We start from the raw sequence: 12,683 nt of genomic DNA on the forward strand, positions 1-12,683 counted from the left end.
GTTGTGACATTCTTACCGAATGACTTCTTTCATAATAACTATGTACAGAATAGAAACAAAAAACACACAAAGGAAAAACATAAAAATACAAAAAATTAAGCAAGTTCACATAGTAGCAGGATCAATTATTTCACATGCATGTATTACAGTTGACACCTATAATCTTATTAAATTGAGTCCACGAATTCCTTCCACCATCCACACAATGAGGCACCCTTTCAGTTTTTCAACCTCAGTAAGAAAGTCAAAGATTCGATTCTATCTATGTATCCCGTGCACTATACTCCTCTAGTCCTCTATTGTGGGTGGTCCAGGCTGAAGCCATATGCGGGTGATAGCTTTCTTGCTAGTAGCCAAAAATATTCTCCACAGATATCTAAAATTGAATTTCTGTTGATAAAACTCTCCAATGTACAACACAGTGAATTTAAATGGAATCTTAATTTGAAATAAAGTCTCTAAATCTCTATGAATGTGTTTCCAGAATAAATGTATAGCCCAGAATATGTGGTAATGATCTGCCACCTCAGATCCACAAAGTCTCCAGCTCTGAGTTCCAGAAGAACCATAACTCTCTTGTGCCAGGGTAACAAAACAAACAAAAAACAAATCGCATTACATTTTTCCAAGCAAATATCCTCCATTAATGAGATCCAGTAGTTTCCCATTGGTATTTACAGTACATATTTTAAGCCAATCCTCGTTTGTTATAATTACATTACTTTCATTTTCCCATTTCATTCTAACCTGCCCTTTTTGAGACCTTGATACAAATTAGAAAATAATTGACTTAATGTTTGGGCCTTCTCAGCTGCCAGAAATATCTTCATCAGATAAGTTTTTGGCCAGTTCTCATGCTCATTCACTATTAAATCAAAGTAGTGCCTTATCTGATTGGGCAGCTCTATAATAATCTTTAAAAGATGGAATCTTCCAATTTCCTTTGATAACTGAAGTATACTATAACGAATTCTAAGCTTTTTACCCTGCCAAATGAACCTTTTGACCCATTTCTCCCATTCATTAAATAGTTGATCCAGTATCTACTCTTGCCCTAAATTAAAGAAAGGGATTATACTCCACCTCATATCTGAATGCATCTTACTATTTAAGGGTCTATAGTTCACATCTGACAATTTACTAATATCTTTTGGCAGTTGTATACCCAAATATTTTATTACTTCTGATTTATAGTTCATCTTATATGTAACTTTAATTTCCTCTGAAGGTGCATAGTTAAAACAAATAAGATGTGTTTTCTGTACATTCAACCTATATCCTGAGAAGGTGCCAAAAATGTCTAGTGATGACATGAGTCACCCCCCATTCTTATCCCAACATAGGGGCAATTGAATATAGAGGGCAAATAGAAGGGGTGAAAGAGGACATCCCTGCCTTGAGCCCCTCTCTAGATTCCAAGTATTTGTGAGACTCCCATTCACTTTAATCCTTGCTTGTGGCTTCTGGTATATCAACTGAATGGCTTTAAGAATGTTTTCATGAAACCAAATTTCACATAGACATTCGTAACATGCTTTGAGACAATAGTGAGTTTAAGAAGGCTTTTATTAGCTTCATAAGCTTATAGATTTTTAACAAAAGTTAGAATGAGTAAACCTGTGCTAAACTTTTCGTAAGAAGCCAATTGTATAACGTTTAAATCACAACTCTCAGACTACTTGAGTCCCATAAAACACATTTGAGTATCCAGAGTACTTGTGATTGAGTTGACCAATTTCAGAAGAGATCTTGTTGATCTTCCCTAAGTACAGTTATCTGTGATGTATATGCTTTGTGAACTCTTCAAAATGTCACAAAAGACTTCTTTGCACACTTTCAAAGTTATTACGTTCCCATTACACTGAATAATAGACAGTATTGTGAATCCTGATATAATTTTACAAGAAATGTGCAAAGTTTTAAAGTCTAAAAACAGAGAAAGAATATTCTAAATACTCTCTTATCTTGTGAACCCCAAAACATGTCTACATGGTACACTGTATGGATTTCAAAGTTGGCCTTGGATTTATAATACTGTAAACTCACATAATCACACTTTGTGTTTCCACCATGTAAACACACAAGAGTCTGTCGTATGAAATAATAAGGGAACAAATCTCCCTTTACAAGGTGGTATACAGCATGATCTTATCGTTGATTCCTTACTTTCTACAAACAGCTGCGGCAACAAATTGTTGACTCTGAGTTGGAGAACGAAGCTCAGATACATTTAGCATAAACAATTCTAAGCTCTAAACACAAAGTCAAAACAGCCGTCTGCACGATTTCATGACAATGAAGGATAATAATGCAAACGTGGAGTGCCGATTTCTGTGATGCACAAATAGGGATTATATCTTGTAAGAGTAGGGCACAGAATATACAGTGGGTCTCGGCGTGATAGTGACTCACATAAACATCAACACATCAATCTAATAGGTGCTCCACGAGGGATTTAAACAGGTAACGTCTGCCTGTATGTCAGGATGGGCATTGCCTAAATGGGTTTGAAAGATCCCTCATCCACATAAGGTGACTATAACAGTTACATGTGTGGCTGTAGGAGCTCCAGCTCTTGTGAAGAGAGATTTCACAGGGTCTCGTTGTGGCCAGTTGAGTGGTCTCTTCTAGGGGTAGATGCGCGGGAGGAGCCCTTTTCTGTGCTCTCCGAGCTGGAGCTCAGGTGCTGCTGCTCAGAGCCAGCACTGGAGGTGACCGTGGATGAGGAGGTGGATGTGGAGCGAGTCTTCTCCTTGAAGTCTGTGATGATGACAGTTACATTGCCCACCGTTATTGCGAGCTGCTGAGCAGAGCTCCTGTCTACGTTCTTCAGTTTAGGGCTGAAATGCAAGAGTAAAACAAAGAATTACACACACCTAGTTTATTGCTCACACAATATTGAACACCCTAACAATCTTTAAAGGTGCAATCGTTTACTGACAATTTTCAGCATGGATTTAGCATCATGCAAAACTTTTCAGTTACTAATGCAATGGCATATTAGAAATAAACTATTTCAAAGGTGCATTGGTCAGTTGTGACAAATTGTTTCCACAATGAAAGTGTTATAGAGAAAGTGAGTTGTATTCAGAGCTTGTCATATGATCTCAACATGTCAGCCACCCTGAGGGGGTGGAAAAACAGCTTTTTCTAGGTTACTGATATGACTGAGGTCTTCATCCAATGCAAGTGTACATCATTTTAAAGGAATATTCTGCATGGAGGTAAACGGGGCCAGTCCAGAAGCGCTATAATAGACATCAATTCAAAAGTATAGCCAAAAGATGTAAACATAAAATGCATTAACAAGCTGCTCATTGGATTCCCCCAAAATAATTGTATACATTGAAGTCATGAGCAGAAATCAAGAATCCTTCAACAGATCACAAATCCATGCAGGTAGAATCCTGCCTTCTTTAAGAAAACTGCTGAAGCAGATCAGTTCTGAACTTACCGTGAAATACTGGATTTTTTTTTCTTCGTGACAGACTTGCCAGGCTTCATGATATTGCTGTCACCAGCCAAGCCTTTTTGAATGAGTTTGGGCCTGTAAATATTATTACAAAATGCTGTTAGTACCAGACTATCACGGTTCATGATAAAACATCAAGTGAGGACCTTTTTATGTGAATATTTTATACACGGACCTCATTTATATCTGGTATTAAGATCTGTCTCGAGTGATTCAATCAAGTGAAGCACGCACGTTTGGGTGACATGAAAATTATAAAATTAGATTTTCAAATAAAGGAAAAAAGTTTGTTTTGTGCTTTTTCCATTTTCTTTACTTTTTGTGCAGTATCAATATGCAGTAAAAAACTGATATAGTGCATGTATTTAGTCACAAAAAGAAATATTTCACAGGATACGGATGTTCTAACCAGGTGTAAACAGCAATCTGTCTTGCCTGTCCACTTGTGATTGGATCAGCCAAGATGGATTTTATAACCAAAATGTAAATAGCCACAAACCAAGACTAAAACATGGCTGGATAAGGGCTCATTCAGACCTGGATGTAGCACAACACATATAACAGAACGCAGTTGTCTCGAGCACAGAAAGACACAAATGCACGTTCGGTGTGAACAGCTCTTAACAATACTCACTTTATCTTCTTTGCAGTGGGTTTTTTAGATGGAGTGAGGCTTTTATGTCTATCTTTGTGTTTCTCCATCATGGCTCTTTCTATCTTTCCCTTTTTGAGTTCCTCTCTCGCTGCACCCATTCTCTCTGCCGGCTGCATCCCAGGTCCTGCTATGTGCAGATGCTCTTTATCCATGTGCTCTAAATGAGGCTGCAGTTTGTCCAGCATTGCTCCATCCGTGTGCTCTCGGTCTATCGTGTTGTGCTGCAGCAGGTCCTGGGTCAGTTCTGCTCTCTCAGGCTGTCTGTCTGTATTGAGCTGCTGGTGCTTGTCCAGCCCACTCTCCTGTCTCCGCTCCTTATGAGAATGTCCTCTGTCCGGCTGTCCCCCGTCCAGACCTAATCTCTCTGGATGGTCGGAGTCAGGGTGGAGACTGCTGAGTCTGTCCGAATCGGAGTTGTCCATGTCAAAGTGTTCGTCGTCAGGCAGGTCTGTCCTCTCTCTCCTTTCTTTCTTAGCTGGGGGTGGAGCGGCGTACTGCTGAGCGACCTGCTGTGCCACGAGTTGAGAGTTTATCCTAGGTTTTCTGGAAAAGTTAAATGATAACAAATCTATTGAACTAAAGATTTAAAAGATTTTATTTTGTATTTAATTGTGAGCCTAGAACAAAGCATTATACCAGTGCCAATATCTGGAGAGCAAGGTGACAGTTGGCCGATATAATATTGGATAAATTGTTCATGAACAATTTTTAAATCAACATCAAGAATTTACGTTTGTGAATTTAAAGATTTAAAATGTACATGAAACTATAAAAGGTCAAAGTATACTATGGGTGTGAGCGTTGCGGATCCCTCCACGCACAGTATGTATGACGCAAATTGTGTCATCATCACAGCCGCGTGGCTTGACCGCACACGGCCTAGATTTTCTTGACTTGTGCACACGGTCCTTGTCTGTGCACGTTGTTTGCGCATGCACTGGCCACTGACTATACTAAAAAAAAGTGTGTCACAAAGCAGTTGTAATGCGCATGCGGCAAACATGATCCTATTCGTTCGTGGTTAGAAAAGTATACTCTAGAAAGGCGACACGGTTGACCGGGCATGAGGCAATCCGGAAAGAGGCAAAACAAAGTATACCTGGGCCTTAAGGAAAACTGTATATTTTAGAAATTCATGCTCCATGACTGGTTAAAATTTTTACCAGTTTTTAGTCTTCACTAGTTCATTTTAAATGGTCTTGCGTTGTGACAAATAAGGTAATAAAAAAACAATACATAATAATTATAAAAGTATTAGAAAAATGTGATTTAAAATATTTTTAGATGGAGTATAACATGTCAAACCACACTATATATATATATTATATATATATATATATATTATTATATATATATATATACACATACAGTCAGGGTTGGGGAGTAATGGAATACATGTAATGGGATTACGTATTTAAAATACAAAATATTAGTAACTGAATTCCACTGCAGTTACAATTTAAATAATTCGTAATTAGAATACAGTTACATTCAAATGTATTTTGATTACTGAAGAGATTACTTTGCATTTTATTGTCATTTGATTAATTTAATATTTAGTCCTTTCAGATGGAAAACATTTATACATATAAATGATGTGATCCAAAGTGCATTTGAAGAGTGGTGAAACACTTTCTTATGATGTGTTATATTCATACGAGTGACAGAGAAGTACGTTTGAAGTAAGTTTGGAGCAGAAGAAATAGAAATAAACCTTGTGTAAATTGTCAGCTTTACGCTAAGCTAAAATGCTATTTCTAGCCATTTTATATGCACGTTACCAGACATGATCATATTATTTTATCAAGAAAATTCACGTTAGATCATAAAATTCAGCAACATTTTTATTCTTGATAATAATTGTTTTATTGTTTTCCTGTAAAAATATCTAAAAATCCTTAAAACAAGATCCATTTGATTAATCTTATTTTAGAAACAACACTGCATATGATATTTCGGTTTTTCTGAGAATGTATTTTTAACATGTGTATTTTGTCTTACTGTACTGACAGAGTTTTTATAGTCAAAACAAGTAAATAAATCTAACAGTGCTGAAGAAGTAATCCAAAGTATTTAGAATATGTTACTGACCTTGAGTAATCTAACGAAATGTGTTACAAATTACATTTTACAGCATGTATTCTGTAATCTGTAGTAGAATACATTTCAAAAGTAACACTCCCAACCCTGCATATATATATATATATATATATATATTGATATAATACAATTTAATGGTATAGTATTTAAGACATGAATAACATTTAATTACTTAATACAATATTAATTCAAATTTGACAAATACATTTTTTAAACCAAAAAAATGCTCATCAAATGACATGGTTATCGGCTGATGCTGAACATCTCAAAATGGCCAGATATAGACCAATTAATCACCCCTGATAATATATCAATCTATCACTAATTCCAACACCTTTGTATATACTGGCCCGGCCAAGAGCATTGTGAAATTCTGGGCAATCATGTTATTCAAGGGGTTTGAACAATTCTAGGTTTGAAACATTACCATTAGTTATGTCTGTGGTAAATAAGAACGTTTCAAGTAGAAAACTGCAGTAAATACTCATTGATTCAAGTTAATAATACCATGCTGATTGTTTGCGTTTGATTGCAGGTTCTCTGTGATGTTTTAATTATATTATCTGTGTACTGTTACAGATTTTACTACATCTGTGTCAAATTGACAGCACATAAGCACTCCCTAATCTTATTAAGGTTATATAAAGTGTTCCAAAATTTCAGTACATTAAAGAGCAGCAGGGACGAATTTCTAAGTAAAAGCCCCCTTTTGTTAGTTTGAAAACAGAAACTATTTTGGCTGACATTTTCTTCAGTATTATAAGTGTGTGTGGTGCACAGTGTGAGATTGGCTGAAAACAAGAGAAAGGGAGAGGGTTTATTATTTTTTTGTCTGTCTGTAGGGTGCCCAGCCGATTCCCCCAGCTGTTGCTACTAAAGAGTGTAACAGTGACCAGACGCCACAGATACTAAACCAGCGGTACTCACTCAAGCTAGCAGCAGATCTCAGAACAGACTAATAAACACTGCAGAATAAAAACAAGCTCTGTACTAGGCAGAAGGGACTGATCCTGTTGTTTTAACAAAACTAGAAAAATCAACATTCAAGCAAGACATATACTGTATACAGAGAGAGAACACACTGTACACAATACATGAAAAGACTGTAATTCTAGGAGAGTTATGATGCAGCCTGTACACACTCGCAAATATCAAAGAATACAGAGTTTTGGTCTGACATAATTTCAAAACCACTCCTTCATTTAATATTAAATTTGGACATCTGCAAAGGCTAAAATAATCATAATTTGCTCTGGCAAAAAAATTTTGATACATAAGATCCTCAATGTCTATTTCTTCACAGTGGACCTATATATCAGTATGAGCAACATACCAATTTAAAGGGATAGTTCACCCAAAAATGAAAATTCTCCCATCTCATAATTTACTCCAGTGGTTAAATCCATATCTTCAGAAGTGATAGGTGTGGGTGAGAAACAGATTTTTCCCCTATAAATCTCTTCTGTTTTGGCAATTAGCATTCTTTGTTCATATCTCCACTTACTGGGCAGGGGGGAGAATTTATAGTAAAAAAGGACTTATATATTTATCTGTTTATTTATCATATCGCTTCTGAAGATATGGATTACACCACTGGTGTCATATGGGTTACTTTTATGCTGATTTAATGTGCTTTTTGGACCTTAAATGTTCTGGTCACCATTCACTTGCATTGTATGGACCTACATAACTGAGATATCCTTCTAAAAATCTTTGTGTTCTGCAGAAGAAAGTCATTCATGTCTGGGATGGCATGAGGGTGAGTAAATGATAAGAGAATTTTCATTTTTGGGTGAAATATACCTTTAACGACATTTAATTCACTTTAATATCATTTCAATGGTTCTGGCTGCATGTACAAGTTGCTTGCACTAGTTTTGTGGTGCTCAAATGGTGGTAAATGCTAAAAACATTTTTTTTTTGTTGATATCTGAATTTGAATATAGCATATTGCATCTAAGCTTCTAATGCACGTAGCACATTTGGGATGTGAATACTGCTCTATAAAGGGAAAATGCAATAACTGTGCCAACAGTGATTTTGAGTTTTGATTGTTCAGCCAAATGTTCACACCTCATCTTCCAAAAAACCTGATTTTAGTCATGACTCAAAAAATAAAAACGTTGTTACTGCATTTTGACTTTACACAGCAGAATAGGCAAGTGATGTTTTCTCAAGCACATTTCAAATATATATTTAATGTGTATGGAGAGCAAAATTAGCATTGTCAATATTCAGATTAGTGGTCAGTATATGACAGATTCTAATATTGTTACCTTCGGGCTCCCCCAATCTTGATTGTTTGGTTACATCTTCGCTTACAGTCCTTGAAGTTGCGCTTAAGAGAATCAATTTGCTCAATGCTGCAAAAACTAGAGGGAACATTGTTGTGGCTACTTGCATGTTCTGCTCTGATCAAATATGGTACCTGTGAGGTTTGAGAACGACTGCACTACAATGCACTAGTTAGTACACTAAATTTTGGCTGCACTAGTTAAATGGTGTGTCAATCAAACTACAATCTAGCAAGTAACTGATGGTATTGGTGCATTAGGGACAAAACACTAAAGCAAGCAGCAAAAAAAACAGCCACGTGTTGTATTTTCCATTTGAAGCAATAATGCAGCATCAAGCAAAAGACAAATAGCTCAGCGGGCTAACAAAGCTGAGATGTTTTAATGCCTTTGTCGAGCAGTGTTCCATAGCATGCATCTTTTCCTATAGGTTCATAATTGGGGCACAGATCAGTATGCCTTATCACAGTTACTGTCCGTCCTCGTGTGTCATTGAAATTCTACAATAATCATATGACGTCACAGTGTGCATAAAGATACAAATCAACAAGTTATAAATATATCAGTGTTGACATCCTCGCTCCACGCAATCTGGAATATGTTTCTAATGATTTTAAATACAGAACTTCTGATAGATGACACTTTACCTTGTTGATGTACCTTTCCGCACATCACATATACTGCATTTGAATGCCTCTGCACTGTTTTTGAAGGTGCAGACGCTACAGTCCCAAAATCCGTCGTCTGCAGAGGGCTTGGCTTGTCTTTTTGGCCTGCAAAATTTAAAGGGAAACATTGTCACGTTATCAAAATAGCATGCCGGATCCTAATTAGTGCAACTGTCATCATGTGCACATAATGCTATGTGCTGTATAGCGCATAAGCGCATGTTAAAAGACGCCACTACTCCACAATAACCCCATTAATGTCGCGATTTGATTATTTTGCATGCCTAAACGGCACAAAGGGCTTCCACGTCGAAAAGAAAAACGAGAGAGAAGAACAGAGGAGGCGTTTCCTGAATTCCCTTTGTCTAACAGTGGATACCGGGAGTCATGCAAGGCTCTGTATCCGCCATGGCTGCGCTTTTTCTGTTAAATCCGAGCAGGAAAAATAAGTAGATTTCAACCACACTGCACCGCTATTGTCCAAAGGACACAAACATGCCTGACGCACTTCGAAAAAGCAAACCAAATGGGATATTTCTATACCTTGATGGGCTTTTCTTGTCGCCCATAATGGGAGAAACACCGTCTTCCAGAGGAGGGGGGCTTCTGTAATTTACAGTGTGAGCTCCAGACAGAGCCGCCGCTGCTGTTATCGCACACTTGCGCTCGCTGACCGCTGCAGCGCAAGGCGTCGGTCCGTCACGTGACCGCCCTGCAGCCAATCACAACTTCACCACGTTTAAAAGTCTAAGATGTTTTAGAAATTGGTCCTATATTGGTCCTTGGGCCATTGCAGGCAGCAATTATGGAATGTATAATGTAATAACTCTTATTAAATAATAAGAAGAGCCACAAGAGTTATAGTGCAAAATTATATTTTACAAATCTTTAAAGGGATAGTTCACCCAAAAATGAAAATTCTCTCATCTCATAATTTACACTTATATTTGTTGGCAAATATAATGAATTTGAAATCAGTAATCATATGGGATGAAAACTACCACTGATAAAATGTGTGTAGTCAGTCTTTGCCTGAAAGAGGGAAACACTGCCTTCCTCTGCTATAAGCCTCTAAAGTTAGGGACATACACTGACTGTAATTGTTACTAAATTGGGTCATTTCTGGGATTGGTAATATTTCAATCCCCCCAATTTTTTAAAGGGGTGGTTCACTAATATGAAATGTTATAAGCTTTTTAGAAGATGTTGATAATTCCATTGTAATTAACTAAAATCTGTGACTGAGAGACACATGAGCATTAGGTCGTTTATTTTTTCAACAAATATCCTATTGTGTATCCGTGACAAGGTTGAGAACAAAAGTCCAAATCAGAAAAAAGCAGAAAATAATAAAAGGGCTTTAATGCCTGAGGTGGGAAAATATGATTTGTAGAGTTTTAATATGTGCCTAATGGTGTGGAGCATTCACAAAATTAATTAAATGTAGTTAAAAAAAAATCTCCAAATTGAAATATTACAGAGTTCCAGGAATGACCCAATTACATATTTGCACAGTTACCATAATCCTGCTCAGACATGGTTCATTGTATGATGCTGCAAGCTAAACCCTTACAAAACCACTATGTACAAAAGTGATGGAAAAACAATATTCTTCCCAAAGAATTCAACCTTAGTTTCATCAGTCCACAAAACATTGTTTTGTGGAGAGTCAAGGTGGTCTTTGGCAAATTTCAGGCACGCAGCAATGTTTTTGTTGGAAAACAGAAGCTTCCTTCGTGGTGTCCTGCCATGGACCCCATACCTGTTTAATATTTTGCATATAGTAGACTCATGAGCAGAGATGTTAACCAGTTCCAACGATTACTTCAAGTCTTTAGCTGTAACTCTAGGGTTCTTTTTACCTCAATGAGCATTCTGCGGTGTGCCCTTTGAGGCTGGACAGCCTCTTCTAGGGAGAGTCACAGTACTAAATCGTCTCCATTTATATACAATTTGTCTAACTGTGGACAGAGGATTTTTTGTGAGGCATGGTCCACGTCAGCAAATGTTTCTTGTGAATGCCAAATTCAAAATGTTTGAGTGATTTTTATATGTCATATGTTTTTATACACCCACACCTCCAATCTTGTTTTATTAATTGGATGCCAGGTTTGCCAACTCCTGACTATAATTAGCTTTTGTTGACATAATTAGCCTCCCTCCACATACTTTTTCCAACACTGTGAATGGTTGAATGATGTATTCAATATGTACAAGAACAACACAATAATTTGTTTTATTAGATAAAAAAACATTCTGTTTGTTCATTAATGTAACTTAGATGAAAATCAAACCAGATTTTAAGACAAATTTATACATGAATGCATGTAATGCCATACATATCTTTTCTTACCACTGTATACAGTATAATATATATATATACTACAAATAAAATACAAATATTCAGATAATTAAAATTTCATTCTTGTAAGCAGAAGAGTTAATCATTGATAAGACGATACAAAAAGCGGCTTTAGAATACAATATTGTTTACTACCATATTATTGATCATAAGTCAATCATTGGCATACAGTTCACAGCAATCCATTTCACAAGTGAATTTGTCAATCAGTTCCAGATTTATTATGAGTTTAAGGACCCGTCAATGTACGGATGTGGATGCTTGTGTAGCGTCTCGGGTGTGTTGCGTCATAAACATAAAATGTTTATGTCACTGTGTCAAGTTAAATATAGTTTAATACTCAATCTTTAAACACATCTTGAGATCCCTTAGATCGCATTTGCGCTCCTTCAAGTGTTTTGAACGCAAGAACATAATGCATGTTTGTGTTGTTCTGCCTACTGAAGTGTTTTCTTCACTGTATAAACTGTGCGTTGCTCATACAGCTGAAATTTCCCTTACTGCCCTCTGGAGTAAACAGGTGGTACTACAAGCTTGCATTTCTCAGGAATCTGCCTTATTATGGTCCGGGGGCATGCGATTAATTGCGTTTTTAAAAAAGAATTTAACGAGTTATTTTTTGTAAAATTAATTGCACTGAATTAACGCGTTAAATCAACAGCCCTAAAATATATATATATATATATATATATATATATATATATATATATATATATATATATATATATATATACACGATCAGCCACAACAATAAAACCACCTGCCTAATATTGTATAGGTCCCCCTCGTGCTGCCAAAACAGCGCCAACCAGCATCTCAGAATACTATTCTCAGATATTCTTCTCACCACAATTGTACAGAGTGGTTATCTGAGTTACCATAGACTTGCCAGTTCGAGCCGGTCTGGCCATTCTCTGTTGACCTCTTTCATAACAAGGCATTGGAACTGCCCCTCACTGGAGGTTTTTTTGTTTTTGGCACCATTTGGAGTAAATTCTAGAGACTGTTGTGTATGAAAATCCCAGGAGATCAGCAGTTACAGAAATACTCAAACCAACACGTCTGGCACCAACAATCATCAATGCGATTATCTAATCACCCATTATCTAAGTCGATGTCCTTTTCTGTATAT

At 36.7% G+C, this 12,683-nt stretch overlaps 1 protein-coding gene across 1 annotated transcript; it reads right to left on the reverse strand.

The window, feature by feature from the left end:
• rybpa (RING1 and YY1 binding protein a) lies at positions 1-9,863 on the reverse strand. Its single transcript, XM_052091446.1, has 5 exons — positions 9,733-9,863; positions 9,169-9,294; positions 4,107-4,670; positions 3,455-3,547; positions 1-2,840 (listed from the first exon to the last, which is right to left on the reverse strand). Exons 1-5 carry the CDS (start codon positions 9,756-9,758, stop codon positions 2,591-2,593), a joined length of 1,059 nt encoding a protein of 352 aa, XP_051947406.1. The 5' UTR covers positions 9,759-9,863; the 3' UTR covers positions 1-2,590.
• Positions 9,864-12,683: the final 2,820 nt, after the last annotated feature.

Source organism: Xyrauchen texanus, chromosome 25, assembly GCF_025860055.1.
Source record: "Xyrauchen texanus isolate HMW12.3.18 chromosome 25, RBS_HiC_50CHRs, whole genome shotgun sequence".
NCBI lineage: Eukaryota > Metazoa > Chordata > Actinopteri > Cypriniformes > Catostomidae > Xyrauchen > Xyrauchen texanus.